The sequence below is a fragment of the Drosophila simulans genome, chromosome 3L (assembly GCF_016746395.2).
Source record: "Drosophila simulans strain w501 chromosome 3L, Prin_Dsim_3.1, whole genome shotgun sequence".
NCBI lineage: Eukaryota > Metazoa > Arthropoda > Insecta > Diptera > Drosophilidae > Drosophila > Drosophila simulans.
The window spans coordinates 11,754,479-11,776,599 of NC_052522.2; the positions used below are offsets into that span (position 1 = coordinate 11,754,479).

The 22,121-nt window shown below is 48.1% G+C and overlaps 5 protein-coding genes across 5 annotated transcripts; 3 read left to right on the top strand and 2 right to left on the bottom strand.

Moving 5' to 3' along the window:
* Nucleotides 1-150: 150 nt before the first annotated feature.
* LOC6737753 lies at nt 151-7,793 on the top strand. The gene is made up of 11 exons (XM_016171355.3): nt 151-214; nt 274-539; nt 617-2,443; nt 2,533-2,697; nt 2,765-2,944; nt 3,015-3,182; nt 3,234-3,422; nt 3,490-3,672; nt 3,730-3,921; nt 3,980-4,729; nt 5,150-7,793. The coding sequence occupies exons 1-11, from the start codon at nt 208-210 to the stop codon at nt 7,562-7,564; spliced, it is 6,342 nt and encodes a 2,113-aa protein (XP_016031529.1). The 5' UTR covers nt 151-207; the 3' UTR covers nt 7,565-7,793.
* Nucleotides 7,794-9,035: 1,242 nt separating this feature from the next.
* On the top strand, nt 9,036-14,522 carry LOC6737755 (anoctamin-4). Its single transcript, XM_016171356.3, has 13 exons — nt 9,036-9,253; nt 9,914-10,119; nt 10,182-10,363; nt 10,423-11,373; nt 11,432-11,577; nt 11,650-12,230; nt 12,286-12,503; nt 12,562-12,726; nt 12,789-13,142; nt 13,205-13,304; nt 13,367-13,763; nt 13,820-13,910; nt 13,975-14,522. The coding sequence occupies exons 2-13, from the start codon at nt 9,942-9,944 to the stop codon at nt 14,299-14,301; spliced, it is 3,690 nt and encodes a 1,229-aa protein (XP_016031530.1). The 5' UTR covers nt 9,036-9,253; nt 9,914-9,941; the 3' UTR covers nt 14,302-14,522.
* A 114-nt stretch (nt 14,523-14,636) lies between these two features.
* Nucleotides 14,637-15,864, top strand: LOC6737756 (tubulin polyglutamylase complex subunit 2). Its single transcript, XM_002084548.4, has 4 exons — nt 14,637-14,804; nt 14,866-15,033; nt 15,090-15,358; nt 15,431-15,864. Exons 1-4 carry the CDS (start codon nt 14,732-14,734, stop codon nt 15,794-15,796), a joined length of 876 nt encoding a protein of 291 aa, XP_002084584.1. The 5' UTR covers nt 14,637-14,731; the 3' UTR covers nt 15,797-15,864.
* LOC6737757 (viral IAP-associated factor homolog) lies at nt 15,798-17,122 on the bottom strand. Its single transcript, XM_002084549.3, has 2 exons — nt 16,963-17,122; nt 15,798-16,796 (listed from the first exon to the last, which is right to left on the bottom strand). The coding sequence occupies exons 1-2, from the start codon at nt 16,966-16,968 to the stop codon at nt 16,080-16,082; spliced, it is 723 nt and encodes a 240-aa protein (XP_002084585.1). The 5' UTR covers nt 16,969-17,122; the 3' UTR covers nt 15,798-16,079.
* Nucleotides 17,123-17,405: 283 nt separating this feature from the next.
* LOC6737758 lies at nt 17,406-22,063 on the bottom strand. The gene is made up of 5 exons (XM_016169725.3): nt 20,915-22,063; nt 20,700-20,853; nt 20,274-20,638; nt 17,961-20,215; nt 17,406-17,899 (listed from the first exon to the last, which is right to left on the bottom strand). The coding sequence occupies exons 1-5, from the start codon at nt 21,938-21,940 to the stop codon at nt 17,650-17,652; spliced, it is 4,050 nt and encodes a 1,349-aa protein (XP_016031531.1). The 5' UTR covers nt 21,941-22,063; the 3' UTR covers nt 17,406-17,649.
* Nucleotides 22,064-22,121: the final 58 nt, after the last annotated feature.

The window sequence follows — 22,121 nt, forward strand, 5'->3', positions numbered from 1 at the left end:
TCCAGGAATAACGATTCCCAAAGTTCACACCTCAATTAGACTGACATATAAGGGCCATGTCTAACATGATCAGCATAATTGATAGAGATAAGGGTCAATTAGAGTCAGCTAGTCGAAAATAATGTGGTATATAAAAGGCACCAACTTTTTGGCAATTAGGCGGAGTACATCTCAATCATCACAAGCGGAATAATAGAAGTGAACAAGATGAAAGGTGAGAGTCTGCAGTACCTTAACAGTAACAAGGACTCTAGTTACTTTTCTCGTATCCAGCTACTCTGCTCACTGTGGTGGCACTCACTGCAGTGGCTGCCCTAGTTGGAGCCGCCGATCCTGAATGCATATACCGGAGGACTAGGAACCTCCCGATGCACTGGCCGAAACCCCTGAACTGTTCCTCCTACTACCGTTGCACCACCAAGAACGCGGTTCGCACGGTGACGTGTGCACCCGGCAAGGAGTACAACCCCAAGAATGGCAAGTGCACGATCGCAGGACGAAGTCTCTGTAAGCTGAGTCTTCTAGCTCCACTCGCTGAGGTAGGTCCAAGATTGGCTTTAGAGTTTGATAAAGTCCCATTCAACGCAATCCCTAACTTCTATCCGAACTTCTGTAGGCCACCAATGTGTGCTCCACCGAGGTGAACGGAGCGTACATAGCCAATAGTGGTTCTTGTGGCGAGTTCTTCATCTGCGACGAGCAGATTGCCTATCCACAGAAGTGCGATTTAGGAAGCTTTTTCAATGAAACCCTGGCCGCCTGTGTACCGGATGCAAACTCCACGTGCTGGCAGAACCTGTGCATCAATAAGACCAGTGGTGTCTTTGTGGAAAATGAGGCGAACTGCGGTAGCTACTACGTGTGCTCCGCTGGAGAAGCCACTCTTCAGACTTGTCCCCAGGGCAGCTTCTTCAACACCTCAGCTGCGGCCTGTACTGTCGATCAAGGAAACTCACAATGCTGGGTTAACTACTGCATTGGACAGGATGATGGATCCGCTGTGGCCGACAAGTCCAACTGCTCCGTGTTCTATGTGTGCTCCAACAATACGGCTACTGCTCAAGAATGTCCCGAAGGAAGCTACTTTGAGAACAATAACTGGGGTTGTGTTCCCGGCACTTGCACCACAGAGTCACCATGCGATGATTCCACAACCACCACCACTGAACCTTGTGCTGAGGAGACAACGGAACCTCCAGCATCCTGCGATTGCGGTGATATTAAGAACGCCGACTTCATTCCCGATGAAGAGAACTGTCGCAAGTACTTCATCTGCATTAATGGTGTTCTGGTGGCCGGAGATTGCGGCAAGGGTAACATGTTCAATGCTAACCTCAGTGTTTGTGAGGTTGATGCTGACAACACTTGCTGTGTGGCGGATTGTACGGATGGCGAGGCTAAAGTGGATCCCCAGGACTGCACCAAGTACTTCAAGTGTCAAAGTGGCGACTGGACTTCCGTTTCCTGTGATAGTGGCAGTTATTTTAATGAAACTCTGAACTGCTGCCAAGTGGATGTGAATAATGTGTGCATTGATGCCAAGAGCACTTCACCACAGACCCCGACAACCACAACCGTTGAAACTATTTCTGTTAACAAGTGCAATGCAAGGGATCCTCCAGCCAGTGGAAAGAACTGCTGGACATACCAGTCCTGCATCAATGGCCAGTGGGAGGATGGCACTTGCCCCAATAACACCTACTTTGACGCCTCCGTTGGCATTTGCCGCGAGGACACCAATAATGTCTGCCCGGAAAACAGATCGAGCGGATCGCGCCAGAAGCGAAGTGTGGAAGACTGCACCTGCGAGGGAGGCATCGCGCAGGGAACCATTATAGGTCACTCGACCGACTGCGATAAGTACCTGATCTGCGAGAATGGTCAGTTGGTGGAGGGTGTGTGCGGCGTGGGCAATGTCTTTCAGAGTTCCAGCGGCATCTGTGTCCCAGACACCAAGGCCACTTGCTGGGTGTGCTCCAACAAACCGAATGGCTACCAGATGGCCGATCCGACCGACTGCACTAGCTATTTGACCTGCTGGAATGGCCTGGCCACAAAGCACACCTGCGGCTCCGGCGAGTGGTACAATGGCGAAGGTAATTGCGCCATCGATGTGAATGCCAAGTGCATCAACCCATGCACCTGCGGCAATGGCAACGTGGCCCATCCCATCTGCACCAAGTACTTCCAGTGCACGGACGGAGTGCCCCAAGTGAAGCAATGCGTCGTTGGAGAGGCCTTCGATTCAGCAACTGGTCAGTGCTCCACGACCGTGGAGTGCTCAGCCAAAAACTGTGCAACCGCCAGTGAGGGCACCACCTACCCCGTCGCCGGAGAAAGTGGCCAATTCTACGTCTGCCTCAACAACGAGGCCACCATTCAATCCTGCCCGGTCAACACCGGTTACTCCGCCGACCTGGGTATATGCGAAGACCAACCCAGCGTAAGTTAAACCAATTAATTGAGATCAACAATACCATTCTTTCTATATTAAGTTAATCCAAAATACCTCGTTGTTTTCATCAAATTTAGCCCGACTGCGACCAGACTGTTTGTAACAGTGCCTCTGTGGACTCGACGTATGCATCTAATGGCAATGACTTGTCGACCTTCTGCCTGTGCAAGGATAGTGGTGCTTATATTCAATCCTGTCCAACCGGATTGTTCTACGACGCAACTGAACAAGCCTGCACTTTCGTAAGTAGTCGCCAGGAAAAATACGTAACGCCTTTCCAATAACTATCCCTTTATTTCGCTATTACAGTCCGGAAACTGCGATCCTCTGGTCTGCAATGACCAGTCGGAGTACTTCGTCTCTCCGGACTACGAGGACCCGAACAGTTTCTGCTTGTGCCGCGCTGGCGAACCCATCACTGTTTCCTGTCCAATTGGCTACACTTTCAATGCCGAGACGCTCGAGTGTGTTCTTATTCCACTGCCAGATGTGAGCCATGAAATTCCTTCCTGAAGTACATTGAACATGAGTTGATAATGTATCCCAAATCCTCTTACAGCCCCGCTGCTGCGCAAATGGCTGCGTAGGAAAGACGGACTTCTCTACTTTTCCAACTATTAAAGGTACCGATGGCTTCTGTGTCTGCGTAGACGAAGTTCCCAAGTACACCAGCTGTCCGGAAAACTCCCAATTCGATGTGGAGCTAAGTGCCTGCGTCGCCACTGAGGTAGGCTACAGTTAGAGCTGTGTTCCAACAATATCTAATTGATATTTGCAGGAGGAAACCACATGTCCTGTGAACGCTTGCACTGTTGGAATTTGCGAGAACGCTCTGGATTTCGATACCTTCCCTGTTCCGTGTGAGCCCTCCGCTCTTTGCTACTGCCTCGACTCCTGCCCCATCTATGAAACCTGTCCCGAAAATCTGGTCTATGACGAAGATATAAAGATGTGCACGGAACCAGAGGTGGGTGGTGCCAGTTTGGAACTTGCAATATAAAGATTATCCTCAATAACTAAAATTTACCCTTCAGGATCCTTCTGTTGTCTCCCGGTGCAATGCTGAAAAATGTGACAGCACTCCGGATTTTACACCATATCCGACCATCGAAGGAACGGATGGCTTCTGCTATTGTAGTGGCGGCTTGCCCGTTTTTCAGGAATGTGAAGCAAACACGGAATTCGATCCCGCCCAGGGAATTTGCCAAAGGGTTGTGGTAAGAAACTACCGTGAAAAATCAAGTGATTTTAGGTTAATGTCGTAATATTATCAGGATCCCTGTGTGACCGCCTTGTGCGATGCTAATCAATGCGCCACCTTGGGCAATTACGTGCCCTTCCCAACAAACACGGCCAGCGATGACAGCGGTGCCTTCTGCTACTGCGCGGATGGGGAGGTGTTCTTGGAGCAGTGCAGCCCCGATATGGTATTCAATGCGGATCTGGGACGATGCACAGTTCAGGCTGTAAGTAGAAGGATACATCTTCTGAAGACACACTGCTCACTTTCTGAATGTTTCGCAGGCACCCGAGTGCGTATGCGCGCCCGGTAAGTGCAGCAGCTCCGATGACTACGAGACATATGCGGCTCTGAATACGAACGAAGGCTTCTGCCTGTGCGTGAGCGGAACTCCTGTGTTCCAAGAGTGCTTAGATGGCGAGACCTATGACAGTAGCCAGGGTGCCTGCTCTTCGAGCAGCGCCAAGATCAGTGCCTCCGGCCTTTGCGATGACAGACGATGCCACAGTCGTGCCGTTGTGGATGTCACTTTTGCGGCAGTGAATACGACCAGTGGATATTGCAGCTGCCAGGATGTCGGCGTGTCCACCTTCATCAACTGTGCGGATGAACATGTTTACGAGGAGAGTGCGGGAACTTGTGTGGTAGGGGCCTGCGATTACACCAGCTGTTTGAACCGAATTGCCTTCGAACCCTTCGAGGCGAAGAACACCACCGAAGGATTCTGCTCCTGCGACGGTGTGCCCAATTTCCATCACTGCCAGACGGGACACGTCTTTGACAAGGCGCAGGGTATATGTTTGCTGAAGGACGCCATGGCCATGATCTCGTGCAACCTTAGGGAATGCCTGAAGCGAAGCCAATTCGAGCCATTTGCCGCCGAGAACACCAAGTCCGGCTTCTGTTCCTGTGACGATCTGCAGCGCGTTAGTGTCACCTATCATCCGTGCGGTGAGGACGAGATCTTCGCTCCGGAACTCGGCATGTGCACCAGCCACAGCATCCAGAAGCGTTCCGTGGAGGCGGAGGAAAACGTAAGGTCCCTGAACTTGTTCAAGAAATTCTTCCCAAAACTCTTCTAGGCCAGCCTTGAGCTAGCCTTCTATATACTCTTATATACACTATCCTACGACCTTAGTTGTTATTTATGAGTTATGTTTTATGTGAATGAATGTTCCGCTTGTTCCACTTCTATACGTATTAAATACCCAATAATGTACTCTAACCATATATGCGCTACAATAAATTCAAAATAGATGAATTACAAACATTTCGGCTTTTTATTATGTGTGCCTATAGAATGGAACATGTGGATATGGGCTTTTTTCAGAAATGAAGATATAACTATGATTTAAAGCGCATATTATTTAGTCGGCTAACCAAAAATAATGTGTGATGTGATATGTGGGACAGATTATTTTGGTTAAAAATAATACTCCTTCCTTCCGTTCCAGATTTGTATCTCGAATGAAATGCGCTCGGTACCAGCGAACTGTTCCCAGTACGAGGTGTGCATCGATGGTAATTGGCGGCGACGCACTTGCTCTGACCGGCGATACTACAATCCGGAGCAGCAGAGATGCCTGGAGCCGCGAGATGACTTAGTCTGCGCCTACGCAAGGGTATCGAATGTAACGACATGCACCACCATCAGCGAATCCCTGACTATTCCCGCAAAAAGTGGCAATTGTATGCAGTACTTCCGCTGCTCCGGTGGCAAATGGCGTTTGCGCACCTGTCCGAAGCAGCACTACTACTCCCCGTTGATAGGATCCTGTTTGCCTTTCCCGCGCGGTCATGAGCAGGACAGGAATCAAACTATTTGCAGCTGGGCGATGAGCAAGCTGGCTGGCAATACTTCAGACGATTGCCAGCACCTGGCAGTGCGTCCTTCTTTGGCGGGCGGCTGTCAGAGCTACCTGATGTGCCTGGACAACTCCTGGTGGCTGCACCAGTGTCCCTTGGGCATGTACTTCAGTCGGGAGCACAACTATTGTCTGCCCAATGATGCGGGGCAGTGTATCCTGCCGGCGGAGCGGAGTGGAAACTGCTCCAACGGAGAGAGCAGATCCGTGGTGGGCAGCTGCCACAGCTACGAACTGTGCTCGGATAATGGCCAGTGGATGAGGCGGCGCTGCCAGGAAAGGGAACAGTTTGAACCCATGCTGGGCTGCGTGCCCAGTGATGGAAGCTGTCAAGACAATGGGATGCGTCGCATCTGTCGGGAGGGGGAACTCCAGGCTCAATTCGGGAACAACTGCTCTCAGGGATTTCTGTACTGCGAGGCGGAGGAATGGCATCTGGGTAGCTGTCTCAAGGGGCACAGTTTCGCTAGGAATCGCAATAAGTGCCAGTTACAGTCACAGTGCCAACTCCAGATAAGGGATCTCCCGGCGGACAACCAGTGTCTGGGTCAAATGGATGGGCTAAGTGTCGCCGATCCCACAGATTGCACACGATTTTACCTGTGCCTGCAACAAGTGCCCACCATCCTGCAGAGCTGCTCCTCTGGTAGCTTCTTTGACTCCTCCCAAGGATACTGCCGACCGAATGATGGCACATGCCAGCTGGCGATTTGTAACGGACTAGAAGATGGCAAGCTGGTGGCTCATCCGGACGATTGCCGCTCCTACTACAGCTGCTCCAGCCAGAATGGAACTAGTCTGGTGCAATGCGATGAGGGTCAGTATTTCCATAGCTTGCTTTCAATTTGCCGAGTAGATCACGGCCAGTGTCGAAAAGTTTCCAATCAAGATGACACGGAAACTGCACCCAGATTGTGCTCCGGTCTTCATGGCGTTAAGCTACCTCACGAGCTGTACTGCAATTTGTACTATGCCTGTGTCAAGGGACTAGCTATACCCGTTGAGTGTCCAGTCCAACATCAATTCAATCCGGTGCTATCGATCTGCGAACCGGAATCACAGGCTGTACAGCCGTGTCCAAACGGTCAGCTGGATGGAAACGTCAGCTACGTTTATAGCTGTGGAAACCTGCAGGACGGCACCTTCCTGGCCAATCGGACGGACTGTACTCGGTACTTTATCTGTGCCGGAGGAGTGGCCACTGCTCAACGATGCGCTGCAGGCACCTTTTTCGATCCGGAGCAACTTCTCTGTCTTGCGGACGACGGCTCCTGTCCGCTGGTGGAATCAGTACCCGATGACGATGACAATCCCAATAACCAGCACGTGCCACCAGATCCGGTGGTTTGCGAGGGCAAACATGGTTATCTAATGCCCGATCCGGCCAACTGTAATAATTTTTATCTCTGCGTTTCGGGAAAACTCCGGCACGAGCTTTGCTATACGGATAACTTCTTCAATGCCTCCTTGCAACAGTGTCAGCCCTATGAGGTAGCCTCTGATGGGAATAATCAGACAGAAAGTCCATTACAATCGCGACAGATCGAGCTTGGAGGTCAGGAAAAGGCAGTGACAAATGGAGTCTGCAAGGATACACCCACCTCTTTTGCCGGAATTTGTGGAGTCATCGGAAATGGTGCCTCCGTGGCAGAACAGGGTGATTGCCGAAGATATACCAGTTGCGAGGACGATGAACCCATTTCCCAGCGATGTCGCAATGGCGAGAGTTTCGACAGCCTTTTGGGCATCTGCCGACAAAGCGATGGAACCTGCCTCTTGGAGAACGGCGTAAGAGTGGGAGTCTGCAACGGAAAGCACGGACAACTGGCCCGGGATGCGGACAACTGTCGCGGCTACTTCACCTGCGTTCATGGCCAGCAGATCGACGGCGAGTGCGCCCAGGGCGAGTTCTTCAACCGGCTGACCAACAGCTGCGAAGTGGATGTCCTGCAGCAGTGCAAAGGTGACACAGACGACGTGATCATCGCCGACAATCTGGGTTAAGTGAATGATTAGGGTCGATGTGGAACTAATAAGTTAAGTTAAACGTTTGGTGGTGGTTAAATACATATACTAGAAAAGCAACTGCAAGAAGGAGGACTGGGCAGAGCACTTAGTATCCAAGATTTCTAAATAGTATGTTGCTATTAGAGGCCACAAAAATTGACCCATTTGAGCTCATGACGCAACGCAGAAGACAAATAAATGTCAATTGCCTACTTCAATTCTTGAATCTCACTTGTGTTTCACTAACTAAACGATATTGTCAATCAAAGACAATGGAGACCGACAAACGTCGTAATCAGCACGCACTTACCCCCGAAAATAACCAAATGAGGCAAGGGTTCTGAAATTATTAATGACGCGCATTCAATCAAAATAGATTCCCAGCCAGGCAATAATAGTACTTACACCATACGGAGTAGCCTCTCTATTTTTATGGTCACGAATTTGACCGAGTAATCATGAAAAATGGTGCGTGGCTTAGAGTTCCCCTGGGATAGCTTCATTCGAGCCTCCAATAAATGTTGCCTATAGGTCAACCTCTATTCCATGTATGGGGAGGGATTCAAAGCGAAAGCGCCATGACGACCAAAGGACCCCATGGACAACTGACGTCACTCACAACTATCAATATTGTGGTCAGGATACGCTGGCCTGATTTAAAATTAGAAAGTCATCACGAAGAACCTCGTGCAACAGCGAGTCAAATACCATATTAATAGGATATTCGTGTTAAAGTGAAGTCCGTATATGCCACATAGCTCTTTAGAATGGGTGTGAACTTTGGTTTGGTCAGTGATGGGCAAGTGCAGATTATAGTTATTGTCCTCTAAATGGCGAAGGTACTGTATTCAAATTATTAGAAGAGTCTATATCATAACTTCGCTTTACTTACTTACTTTTCATTATAAAAAGCTTTATGGATACATTACTTTCTGTCCAAATAAACTGGATATTATATTTTATCTCAGATGCATTACCTAGACAAGGAGGATTCAACGGAATTATAATTTAACTCAACGTTGAAAAGTCCCATAGGACCCGGACACTTAATATGCGCCTTTATGGGTTTCCACGTAGGTACAATCAGTACTCCTCCCACAGCTGTCCACCACCCATCGAGAGAGCCGCGACCACGAGTACTACCGTGATTAGCTATCTGTCCCTGAGTGTCACTGTCCTGGCCAGAGGGTCATAGCTCCTGGTCGGTCAATCGGTCGGGAACCGTCGTGGTGAGCGGTACGCCGTATGCAGAGCGTACAGTTGGATCTGGTTAAATGGCCATTAGAAGTGCTCAGGATGGACGTGCGAGCGTGTGCTTGAATAATGTGAACCTTGATTGAAAGATAATAATTACAAGCCACACAAAATCAATAAAAGTGGCCTAGTTCGAACTGTGAATTCTGTGAATTATAGTGGAGTGACTAAAGTGGCCGGCAGATCTGCAGTATAACGATCTTTTTTTTTGCGAAAGTGCATTGTGCATAAACTATTGCAACCCGAAGTGCATATGAATAGAAACGGCAATCAATAATCGATTATCCATATGAGAGTAGTGCTTGAAACCGACGGGAGCGAATCAATAATCCTTCAATTGTTGTGATTACTTCAATGGCATGGGACTTTTCACAACTGCCAACGAACGCTGACATTTCCAGGACGTCCGTCGCACGCTTATTAGTGATCCAGGTACGAGTTGGATTTATTTGTCTGTCGTCCAGTGGCAATCCACTGGCCACCACCACCCATTGCCATATCCACACACGGTACTACACCAAATCTAGGGCAATTATTTAGAACTATTGTCATTCGGCCGCCTGGGAAAGTGGTCACCACTCGTAGCAACAAGTTTGCTTCTGCCCCACTAAGGATTTTGCGATCCAACTGGTCTCGCTCCCACAGTGCACTAACGTTAATGTGAAGGCATTAATCCCAATGGCTGTAGTTGTGCCCCCCACTTGCTAACCCAATAAAACCCTTGTCGAGCTATACAAACACCTTCCACGGATCAATGTCAAATGCGTGCCCGAGTTCACCTTTTGATTGGAACGCGCTTGCAAATGAAGATACAAATACTCTTAGGGGTATAAATTAACGCCCTGCCCGAGGCCAGTAGTATAAACATAAATGAATAGTTAATGCACCCATTGTACCCATTGGACCCACTGGAATATCGGGGGATAAAAGTATGCGCAGCTACGACAACTCTTGAATGACAGTCCACGAATCGCTCCCCCGCAAGTTTCCGAACTTGTCACTTTAAATAGTTTATCATGGGTAACGGAGCAGGTGCTCCAAACTAGGCCAAATTAGAAAGAGGCCCCATATGACCTGCCGCCCCATCCACAGAATTCCATGACGCCATAGAGAGAAGACGATGAGCAGTCAAGAAGGAAGGTCCGGCGAGAGGTCACACATCTTTCAGATTCGCATCGATAGCGTCGAGGATGAGAGCACCGCCCCCATAACGGAGGCCAACTCACGGGAGGATCTCATTGGTAGTGCAGCCCGGGAGGGCGACAGGATCAGCGAGCAGTCGGTCTTTCAGTTTCCAAGTAAGTATAAAGGATTATTGTTCCTGATTGGGTTATCTAAATTTAACTTATTCCCTCCTCAGGATTCCTTTCGGTGCCAACGCTGCGAAGCCCACGACAATCCCCGGATCCCTCCAACACCAGGCAGGTGATGTCCAGTCCCGCCAAGAGCGAGCGCATGAGCCGCCGAAGTCAGACAAAGCTGCGACCACGGCGACTAAGCCAGGATAGTGGCATTGTGGCTGGCAGATTAATAGGATACGGGGTGAGTTTGGAAACGAAATAACAATTCCAGGTTACTGAACCTTCAATATGTAACGACAGGAGGGGGCTTTAATTGACTCCGATCTGCAGCCAAGACACGTCGAATCGGATCCGATAGATAGCGTTTATAGCTGCCAAGGGAGCCATAATGTTCCTGTGGAGAACCCGAACAAACCCGCCACTCCGATTCCGCCCAAATCCAAGCTAAGTGCCAGTCGGGCTCGTGCCGGATCGGCTGCCTACACGGAAAAGTGGCTCAACTCCTCGGTGATGCGGACCAGCAATGGCAATCCCCTGTTCCCCAAATCCAACTCGATAGCCATGCCACTGCCCACGCATCTGGAAGCTGAGTCCGCGGAACCGAGTCCCACGCAGGCCTTTGGGCCCAAGATAGTTGGAAATAATGATGAGGATATACCTGGCACCGCCATGCGCAGGAGCTTGGGTCTAAATTTGAGTCCCACCCTGGGTTCCGCCGACCGTGTGAATCAGTCCTACGAGGTAATGGAGTCCTCGCACTCCAACGTTTTACCCGACCAATTTGGCTATCGACAACTCATTCCCACGGAAAGAAAGGCTTCGGACACAGCGAGTTCCGTAAGTGGAAGTTACTACGGCAGTCGAAAGGCCAGCAAAAGCAACAGCCTGGGCGGCGAGTCCGGAGACGAGAGAAGGGTCAGTAAACAGGACAGAGAGGGATTGGATCCGGAGTCACTGATGTTCCGAGATGGCAGGCGGAAAGTGGACATGGTGCTGGCATGGGAGGAGGAGGACCTGGGCGTTATGACTGAGGCAGAGGCCAAGCGTCGCGATAACCGACGCTCCTTCATGGAGAATCTCATCAAGGAGGGACTCGAGGTCGAGCTAGAGGACAAGTCGCAGTCCTTCAACGAGAAGACCTTCTTTTTGAAGATCCATCTGCCCTGGCGGCTGGAAACACGACTGGCTGAGGTCATGAATCTGAAGCTGCCCGTGAAAAGATTCATCACCATATCCGTGAAGCCATCTTGGGTAAGCATATCGGTATGATTATAAATTACAAATTATCTAAATGGTTCTATATTCAAAGGATGAAGAGAACGTTGTGCTTAGAAATATGCAATATTGGAAGGATGTGTGGCAGCGCTTGACCAAGAAGATTCAGCTGGACCAAACCCTTCTGGAGGGAGAGACTACATTTAAGGCTGCAACAGCTAATGGCAATCCGGAGGAGCAGTAAGTAGAATCATATAGTTTTAGGAAAAGAACTTAGTTCTTAAAAATTAACTCTATTTTCCTCCACTCCAGGTTTATTGTTAAGGATCGGGCCACTGCCTTCACCAGTGCCCAACGATCGCTGATGGTGATGCAGGTGCTCATCCGGACACCCTTCGATGAGAGCGACCGCAGCGGCATCCGGCGGCTGATGAACGACGGCACCTATCTGGGCTGCTTCCCGCTGCACGAAGGGCGGTACGATCGCCCGCACTCCAGCGGAATCTCGCTGGACCGCCGGGTTCTCTACCAGACGTGGGCCCATCCCTCCCAGTGGTACAAGAAGCAGCCGCTGTGCCTGGTGCGCAAGTACTTCGGCGACAAGATCGCCCTGTATTTCTGCTGGCTGGGATTCTACACGGAGATGCTCGTCTATCCGGCCGTGGTGGGCACGCTCTGCTTCATATACGGACTGGCCACTCTGGAGTCGGAGGACAATACGCCCAGCAAGGAGATCTGCAATGAATATGGCACGGGGAACATCACTCTGTGTCCACTTTGCGACAAGGCATGCAGCTACCAACGACTCTCGGAATCGTGTCTCTTTTCACGACTCACCTATCTCTTTGACAATCCCTCGACGGTGTTCTTCGCCATCTTCATGTCCTTCTGGGGTAGGTCCCATGAAATCCTTGCAAATGCATGATTTTTATTTGTATCTTTTGTTAGCCACCACATTCCTGGAGCTCTGGAAACGCAAACAATCGGTTCTTGTCTGGGAGTGGGACTTGCACAACGTCGATATGGACGAGGAGAACCGTCCAGAATTTGAAACGAATGCCACCACATTTCGCATGAATCCTGTCACGCGGGAAAAGGAACCCTATATGTCCACCTGGAACAGGTCCATACGATTTGTAATCACCGGTAGTGCAGTGCTTTTTATGGTGACTTATTCATAGTAATATTTAATTTTACAATTATAGAGTTTCAAACTATTTTTAGATCTCCGTGGTCTTATCCGCCGTGTTGGGTACCATTCTTTATCGCATTACCCTGGTGTCTGTCATTTATGGAGGAGGCGGATTCTTTGTTAAGGAGCACGCCAAACTCTTCACCAGTGTCACGGCTGCCTTAATCAATTTGGTGGTCATTATGATACTAACACGAGTAGGGTTTCTTTTTGGATTGTGCAATTCACAGCTTGGAAATAAACCATATCTACCTTACAGATCTACCACCGAATGGCCATCAAGCTGACCAATCTGGAGAATCCCCGCACTCACACGGAATACGAGGACTCCTATACTTTCAAGATATTCTTCTTCGAGTTCATGAACTTCTACTCCTCGCTCATCTACATTGCATTCTTCAAGGGGCGGTTCTTCGATTATCCTGGAGATGATCAAGCCCGCAAAAGTGAGTTCTTCCGGCTGAAGAATGATATCTGCGATCCGGCGGGTTGCTTATCCGAGCTGTGCATACAATTGGCCATCATTATGGTCGGCAAACAGTGCTGGAACAACTTTATGGAGTACCTTTTCCCAAAGTTTTGGAACTGGTGGCGTCAACGGAAGCATAAACAGGTGGGTAGTGCAATCAAGGATTGAAATACATTGAGACTCATGTTGATCATAATCAATTTCAGGCCACCAAGGATGAGTCGCATTTGCATATGGCCTGGGAGCAGGACTATCACATGCAGGACCCCGGACGCCTGGCCCTGTTCGATGAGTATCTGGAAATGAGTGAGTACCTTATGATCTTATCTTATGATCTGATATTTATATATAATTGTTAAACCCACCAGTCCTTCAATATGGCTTTGTTACTCTGTTCGTGGCTGCATTTCCACTGGCACCGCTCTTTGCCCTACTGAACAACGTGGCCGAGATCCGTTTGGATGCCTACAAGATGGTCACTCAGGCCAGACGTCCTTTGGCGGAGCGGGTTGAGGACATTGGAGCTTGGTACGGTATCCTTCGGATCATCACGTACACGGCCGTCGTTTCGAACGCCTTTGTGATTGCCTACACAAGTGATTTTATACCCCGAATGGTGTACAAGTTTGTTTATTCCGAAACCCACACTTTGGCTGGCTACATCGAGCACTCGCTGTCCATCTTCAATACCTCGGATTACAAGGAGGAGTGGGGTGCCTCGGTCAGCGAAAAAGATCCCGACACTTGCCAATATCGTGGCTATAGGTATGTTTCTACAACTCCACTTTTGGTTGGGCACCACTTCATATGTATACATTCAGAAATGGCCCCAAGGATTACGAACCCTATGGACTGAGTCCCCATTACTGGCATGTCTTTGCTGCCCGCTTGGCTTTTGTGGTGGTCTTCGAGGTGGGTATAATAAATAGCAATTATTTTATAGCAATAATAAACTCGATTAATCTCGACTATGCAGCACGTGGTGTTTGTGATAACTGGCATCATGCAGTTCATCATTCCGGACGTTCCATCCGAGGTGAAGACGCAAATGCAGCGGGAGCAGCTGCTGGCCAAGGAGGCCAAGTACCAGACCGGCATCAAGCGTGCTCAGGGCGACAGCCAGGACATTATGAGCCTGTTCCGGGACACCAGCAACCGGGCCTCGATAGCCGGAAGCACGGTGACGACCCGAGGCAGTTGGGCACGCCGCTTCAGTCGTCTGAGCGATGGACTGGACGCCCATGTGGAAGTGGCCGCCCGTCCACGACGGTCTGTGGAATCCACGGTTTGGGAGGTTTCCTGACACGAGGAAGAGGCCGAGAGTGAGGCCCAGGATCAAAGCAAGAGATGAGGCGGAAGCAGCAGATTGTCCTCATACAAATACCAATACTCGTCTCCTTTAACCAATTCATGTAATCATGTTATTTTATGTGTAATTGTCGTTAAAGCTCCACAGTTTATAGTTGTTGGTTAATCGCAAATATAAGTAATGTAAATAAATTATTTTCAATGTTGTCTGAAAATTAAAATTGTTATTTTTTCATAATCTTTGCTGTTTAAGTGAGTATTTAATATGAGCTACCTTTGAACTCGATGGCATCAACCATCCGCACCGTTGCCACAACAACCAATTCGATGTGACTTTGTTTATACCGTGACAGCTAGTCTATACATGTGGAAAACAGTCTGACGTATAAATTTAACAGAATTTATTCTGAGGCATAAATTATTTGATGATGAACAAGAAGCTCTCACCAGAAGATGCATTTTATGAAAATTTGACCCTTGGTCTGATAAGAACCCTCTGTAAGTATGAAACTAACAAAAGATTGAAATCCTGTTTGAGTGGATCCTCTTAAACATGCAGCCAATGTGCCAAGAGTATGTAATGTGACGTTGGAGCGACGACAACCTCTGAATGCCTGCCAGGTGGTGAATTGGGAGCAGAGGCACTGCGTCTACCTCCCGGAAGATATGAAGAAGTTCTACCTATCTTCAGATGGTTTTATCCTGAACTGGAGCTACCAGTATGCTCGTGAGTGAGGTCTCCGTTTAGTTTCCTGTTTGTTTTGTATATAGCTTTGATTCCAGCTAACGATATTAGGCGCGTGGGTCACATCCACTTTCCGCACTTGCTGCAGGTGACCCTGTTGCGGGAGAACATAGAAACCACAACGAGCCACTGCAGCAATTCGACGGCTGTGTGCAATAGCAACTCGGATGTTGTGGGAGCAGTCGGGAGCTCACAATCCATTCCAGCTCCTATTGCCACCGGAAAAGACAAGTGGGGCAATGCCACGCCTATTATAACGGCCAAGTCAAAAATATTTGAGATCAACAACGTGAACGAGGTGGCCAAGGTGTGTACCTAATCAAAGTAGCCCAGACGCAAGAGAAGGCTGATGATTAATTCCAAAATACTCCTCTGATAGGTGTGTATGCTGTACGAATCCACCAGTTCCAACAATCCCAAGTTCTATCTGCTAGAGCTGAGCACCCTAAGCTGGCAGTTCTTGGCGGACACCTTTAGTGAATACCTTCGGATGGCCATCGCGCACTTGGGACTGCCGTACTGGGAGCTGTGCTTCTCCACCTGTGGCCTGCCCTCTTGGACAGAGCAGCTGTTTCTTTTGCTAGCACCTCATCTCCTCGAGGAGCACGAGCCACGACGTGGACGAGTACTGAATCCCGCCTGCGAGCATCCGTACAATATCATTGATCCGAACATTTTTCGGGGTAAACCAAAAAGCGTGGCAAAAGCAACGGCTACCAGCGCCAAACAAAATCATAATAAGTGACTTTCTGTAGAAAAGTAAACAATTTATTTATGAGGGTACATAAATGCCACAAAACAATGAAATGAAAACGTGCCACGGAAATTCCTGAGGACTGGGTAATATATAAATCAAAACCGTTCGCTATCAACTTTGCGTTTAAATGTTTGATTTGTTAGTTAAGTGAATCCGCATAAAAGATCCGCTTGCCGGTTTTAGATTGGGCTTTACTTGATGATTCATCCTAAAAATATTTACCCACCCCACTGAACTTGAAGTTGGATGAGGGCTATGATTTGGCTATGACTCAGTAGAAGTCCGAGCTTTTGTCCTCCAGATCGGCAAGCATCTTGTCCCTGATCTGCGGTCGTGGATCCTCCTTGATCTCGGTGGGCACTGCGCCCGCCTGTCCCAGCATGAACTCCAGCTCCTCAGCGGTCAGTTTGTCGCCGCGCAGCTCCAGTGGACCTATGTACTGCTTGCGAAGCGCGCCCTCGTGGTAGATAAAGATGGTGGGCAGGTTCTTCTCGGGGAAGTTCGGTATGCAGGTGGTGGCAACGGAGCGCACGAACTTCGTCTGCGGAAAGCGGACGGCCAGCTGCTGCATGTGATGGTGGATCAGTGCGCACAGCGGTACGCCGTTGGCGTACAGGTGGAGTACCACCCAGATGCCCTCGCCGGCCTTGGTCACCTCGTTCACATAATCCTGCCCTGAGATCTCGCGCACGGATCCAAATCGCGCCTTTTCGGCTGTGGCCCTCATCTCCGCGATGCGTCGCTGGCGATACTGCTCTAGAACAGCCTCGTCCTCGGAGTCCTCCAGTTCGTCGAGTTCGTCCAGCGACATGTCGTCGATCTTCTTGTCCCGCTGGCCTTCATTCAGTGGCAGATCTGTGCGCCGCTGGATGGCATCGTCCATCAGCTTCTGGATCTGATCCTCTGTGATCTCCGCCTCCTTTGCCTTGGGCCCAATGATTCCCTTGGCACGGAGCACATCATTCCACTCGGTATCTTCGTTTGGGTCCTACGGATAACAAGGCCACGTGAGTTTTATTTCATTCATGATTTTCAATACCAAATATGGAGTTTATTTTTGGATGCACCAAAACACACCCACCATTACCGTTTATCGAATTGGAAAAACTTGAATTTTCGGATAAGAGCAATTTGCTTATTACATTCCATCTTACCTGCATGTTTTTTGATTATAGTTCGATTAAATAAATTACTTAAAAATATAAAAATCTTGATCGCGTGCAGCGCTTTTATAAACTAAAAATAAAACTGAATTATTCTACATGAAGTGACTCATGACCAGGGATGGAGCGAATACCGATACATCGTACGCGCACAGTCATATAGAGATGGTATCGTAAGCGATACACTACGTGCGTGAAATTAAAAATACAATTTGTCAATAATTTTTGAATAAAAAATATGGTACATACATAAATTGGAACATTTATTCATGAATTCGAATCAACTGTTTCAAGAAATAATGTAGACATTAGTTTCATTACAATAAACAAGTACTTTCCACATTATGAATTGTCTTTTTAAAAAGTTTTTCTTAAATACTAAACACATCAAAACATTTTTTTCGACATTTAATCCGAGATCAATTAAAAAACGATTAAATGTTATGAATTAAATTATTTTCTTTTAATTTTAGCCGATTATTTGAAAATTAATATTAACCTAACACAACAAAACTGTTAATCAAAACTAAGGAAATAGTTCTAAGAAATAACTGCCTTTAAAGCTGAATTTCTTCACCGAAGCTTTACATTTAAGAGACGCCATGCATGCATTAATATTTTAAAATGTTCTAAGCTCAGCTTAATGGCAAGAGAAATTCCCTATTTAACAATTATTGGCTAGCACTTTTTATCCTCCATTGAGGAACCAGTATGGTTCCCAGATACCTTGTAGTAGTTGTTAAAGTTAATAATACAAATCAGGTCACCGATTTCCTCCTGATAACCAGAAGCAGCAGCCTTGTTGCCCAAATAGATGAGATACTGCACGAATTTCTCGAACTCAGCCTCCTCCTGCTGAAGGCGTTTAAAGCGAGGATGCACAAAGTAGTTATCCTGATCCACAATAAAGGACTGCGACTGAATGACTCTGAAAAACGTTTAAATTAAAAAATAAAATTAAGCCGAGACTTTTTAAGAGATAAACTCACTTGCAAAAGCGCAGTATAATCACTAGGATATTATCAATGGTTTCCTTGACCTTCGCACTGCGTCGATTTAGCAGTGCTAGGAAGGCCACCCGCTTCAAGTAGGCAACATGTTGCTTGTACAACACCTCAATGGAATTGGCTGCGCACAACTCCTCCTTGAAGCTCTTCCAGGTGGACAGCAGGGCTTTGGCCACCAGATGCGTTTGAAACGAGGTCATGAAGTGCGACAGCTTGTGGCGCATCATCTGCATGTGTCGGAAATGAGCACATGTCCGGAGTTCCGGTCCCAGAAGCTTGGCCATTTGCTGCAGGTACTCGTAGGTGCCATCCAATACGAAACTAACGTGACGAAGCTTCAGCAGGTACCCGAAGATCTGGCCATATTTTGAAATCGTCTCCGAGCTGATCACCATGTTTAAAGGCCAATCAATCTTGCAGTTCAGCGTTATCATAGAAGTGGCTTCCACGGACAGGAAGTTCAGCGTATCCGGGATGGTGGTACAGTTGAGAGTAAGGTTCTCTGATACCGTCGTCTCATCCGCCGAACAAGCCGCCAGCGCATTGGTCAACATGGTATCAAGGATGCCCTTCTGGCTGAGACTTCGTGGCCCAACGCCCGCCTTTATTCTTCCTAAAATTTCGTTCGTGAGTGTAGCTCCAAACTGACCGTCCACTAGGAAAAAGTAGTTTCTAAGCTTGCGGAAATGCTCGTAGATACGCTGCTCCTGGAAGATCCTCAGCACTTCATTTCGGAGTAGTACGTAGTATGCGTTAACGGGCGCCATTACGGAAAGCTGCAGGCAGCGGCGGGCCATAAACGGATTGCAAGCCTCGGGCAAAGGGTCTCTGTCCTGTTCCGTCTCCATTCCCTCTTCCATTCCAAAATCCACTTTCGGCAATAAGCTGGTTGGTTTGGTCTTGCGATTGCTAAGAACGGGCTTTGGCAACTCCGGAGGCAAGCTCCCACTAACATTATTATTATTAACAGTGTCAGCTATTTCTGGTGTTTCTCTTGGCGACGGATCACCGAAATCCACATCGGAAGTGGTGGACATCGGAGTTGGCACCGACAAGGGAATTTCGACGTGAAGCTTGTCGAGTTCCAGAGGCAGACAGGGCGTGGCCTTTGTTTCCATTTCCGTGTTCTTATAACCTAGACCGAACTCGGTCTCCATAACCCGAAGTCGATTTCTGCCACGTTCCGTATTTGAATTCAATAGGGAACGCAATCGATGGGTGTGCTGATCTTCGCTAGAGTTAAAACTGACAAAGCCGTCATGATGCTCGTTGCGCTTGCGATTTCGCTGTAGTTCGGTCAGCACCTTCGTGTCCGGGCAATTAAGATTAGCATTAATGTCTGGAGGAAGTACAGCGTGCAGTCCTGCACTCGTGCTGGCAGCGGTTTTAAGTAAGTGGGACTCTTGAAGATGTACCGTGGCATGACACTCTTGAAACTGGTCGGAGGAGAGACCATGTTGGCGGTTTCGATTGAACTCTGTTCGGGTTGTTGGATGCTCATTGGAATTTATCACGTCCGAGTGACTCCGTTGATACTGAACCACATTGGGAAGTGAGTCTTTACCACATGGTTGGTCCACATCTACATTCGCTTGATTATGTGTTCCTTCAGCTCCGGGCTGCTCCAATGGAACATATAAAGTCGCATCCACCTGTTTCGTTGCCTCTTCCTCTGAATTGTCTGTATTTGCATTATCTTTGTCAGACGTTGATTCTGCTAGACAATCTGGTTCCTCAAGACAGGATGCAAAACTGAGATCGCTGACTGTGCTTCGGTCAGGACTGGCTGGCAGGACACCTGCTAGCTGCACCACTTCCTTTTGCAGCTCTTGCTTTTCCCGCTCCAGGCGCTTATCCTCCATCCGTTCGCATTCCCGCTGAAATGCAAGTTCATTAACGATGTCCTGACGCCGTTTCTCTAAGTGATTTTGCTGGATACGTTCTTGCTCTGCGTTTAACAGATCGTTCTGCAGTTTTTTCTGGGCATTCGCTTTGATTTGGAGTTCACGCTGCTTCTCCGCCCACGCGTCCAGATGGGCCTGCGTTCGCTTCACCATTAGATTGGCAAATACACGCTTTGCCGCCATGCGGTCCTCGAAAATGCTTTGCATGCTGCACCATCCGAAACGTTTATAGATGATGGCATACTTATCGGCCAGGTTGCGCCGCATATTTTTGAGCTGCTGCTCCGTTAGGCACACCTCAATATCCGGGTACAGCACTTCAAAAACGGGGTGCTAAAGAAAAGAAACAATCATTATATATGGATTTTAGTTTTGAATTATCTTCTCATACCCTATCGTTATATGCCTGTAGCACCAGGTTGTATTTGCCACATTGAAGAATTTCCTCTTCGCAACCGACTAAAAATTCAGGAATTGCCTCGTTGACCACTTGGTAGCTTTTGTCAAAGAACTCTTTGCTGCACTCGTTTGTAAAAGACGGTGAAGTGTTCAGACTGCGGCTGATGAAAATCTCGTTGACCGGCTCGTCCAGTTCACCATGGTAGATCCATCTCTGTAGCTGAATAAAGTAATTGCGGGATATGCATCGCAAGAAATAGATGAGCAGCTGCAGGAAGTCTTTGTTTTCGCAGGTGTCGATGGCCAGCCAAATGGAGTTCAACAGAAAGGAGCCAGTTATACCAGTGTTCAGGTTTACTGCATTAATGTATATAAAACAGATTAATTTTGAAATATATTGGCGGTGAGGCATTCTTACATCTTGGTTCATTTTCGAACATCCTATCTAGTTGGCAGAGTAACTGCATTGCTGTAGAGGAGTTGTTCAGCAGCTGGAAAAGGCTATCGGCTTGCAAGGAGAGCAAAAACTGCCGAGTGGTGCTTAGATAATCCATAATCGTCTCTCGCATGGCCTGCAAGAAAGCATGGGATAATTGAACATACCACTACTGGAAATAAGGTATTCAATCTCACTCGAGTTAGGGGTCTTTCCGGCCGCATTTCGGTGATCTTGTTCCATTTGGTGCGGGCATTCAAACGCAGAAAGGCGCAGCCGGCACGAAGGAAGGGACTTGCAAAATCGGACAGCACCTCCGGCAGCAAAGTGGGTAAAGTTGTGTTGGGCCTCACTCGCAACTCCAACGTATCTGCCGATGAACTGGGAAACGTTAAAGTTTCAATACCACACGATGCTTTCTTTAGGTGATCGATTAGGGTTGCTTCATCTAGGTAGTTCAGCACCAGGTTTTTGTTCCGGAAGATCTTAAGTTCGTTGGTCATCAATATATCCGAAACGAAGTGCTTTTGCGGTCCAGGCTGGGACACAAAAGGTCGTTCATCCTCTAGTGTAGCTGCAACTTTTTTCGTGAGCACTGGCAATGTGGGTGGTGGTTGCATTGGTTTCTCCGATTCATTTCTCATGCGTGCTATGGACTCTGCTAATCCCGCGCGAAGTACAGTAGATGGTGTGATCTTGGGAATTAGCTTTTCTGGCGGAAAGTTTCTATTCAGGTTACTCGTTAAACCAATATTGGAGTATGGCTGTAGTTGCATGGGTTTTAGGGCGCGATTCATTTGATTGATTTCGGGAAAGGCTTTTGGATGAAGTGGTTTCTCCACAATCTCTATGGTTTCAATCAGCTGCAGTGGGCCTGGCTTGAGACGTTTGATAAAAACTTTGGAGTGGTTTTCCGCATCCTGGTCCTCTGTTATCTTCGATTTTTCCTTATCCTGTCCTTCCAGCAGTCTTTCGAAGCTGAGCAGCACGTCCAACCGGTCTGGGTTCTTTGCCACCTCGCTGCTCACCTGGTGGAGCATTTTTAGCTTGTCCTCGGACGACATCGTTTTACTGTGGAGCAGAGATTCATAGATTTTGGACCGCCTTTTGGCCACCAGCACAGCTGTGGGTTTATTTGGCTTCATCTCATCGGCGACCAGCATTGTGGACATGTTGGTGACCATGTCGAAGACGCTGTGATTGCATTCAGCCACAGTTGCCATCGATTTGGCTTTTAATACTCAGAAACTAAAAGATATTTTCCATAAACAAAACATAAGGACTAGAGCTCGGTGTGACCGCACCTCAGTTTCACAAAAATCCGACAATTGCTACTTTGGCTTATTTCCGTTATATTTTGAAAATACCGTTTATAAGTTTATTAACCCACTAATGATATTTAAC

Excerpts from the sequence above, each read along its gene's own strand:
- LOC6737753 (XM_016171355.3), top strand. Across the intron at positions 2,444-2,532 it reads TATGCGAAGACCAACCCAGC|CCCGACTGCGACCAGACTGT; the intron begins GTAAGTTAAACC and ends CATCAAATTTAG. Across the intron at positions 4,730-5,149 it reads CCGTGGAGGCGGAGGAAAAC|ATTTGTATCTCGAATGAAAT; the intron begins GTAAGGTCCCTG and ends CTTCCGTTCCAG.
- LOC6737755 (XM_016171356.3), top strand. The coding sequence starts at position 9,942 with ATGAGCAGTCAAGAAGGAAGGTCCGGCGAGAGGTCACACATCTTTCAG. Across the intron at positions 12,231-12,285 it reads CATCTTCATGTCCTTCTGGG|CCACCACATTCCTGGAGCTC; the intron begins GTAGGTCCCATG and ends ATCTTTTGTTAG. Across the intron at positions 13,911-13,974 it reads CTTTTGTGGTGGTCTTCGAG|CACGTGGTGTTTGTGATAAC; the intron begins GTGGGTATAATA and ends TCGACTATGCAG.
- LOC6737756 (XM_002084548.4), top strand. The coding sequence starts at position 14,732 with ATGATGAACAAGAAGCTCTCACCAGAAGATGCATTTTATGAAAATTTG. Across the intron at positions 14,805-14,865 it reads TGGTCTGATAAGAACCCTCT|CCAATGTGCCAAGAGTATGT; the intron begins GTAAGTATGAAA and ends TTAAACATGCAG. Across the intron at positions 15,034-15,089 it reads CTGGAGCTACCAGTATGCTC|CTAACGATATTAGGCGCGTG; the intron begins GTGAGTGAGGTC and ends CTTTGATTCCAG.
- LOC6737758 (XM_016169725.3), bottom strand. The coding sequence starts at position 21,940 with ATGGCAACTGTGGCTGAATGCAATCACAGCGTCTTCGACATGGTCACC. Across the intron at positions 20,639-20,699 it reads GTTCGAAAATGAACCAAGAT|TAAACCTGAACACTGGTATA; the intron begins GTAAGAATGCCT and ends ACATTAATGCAG. Across the intron at positions 17,900-17,960 it reads ATTATACTGCGCTTTTGCAA|AGTCATTCAGTCGCAGTCCT; the intron begins GTGAGTTTATCT and ends AACGTTTTTCAG.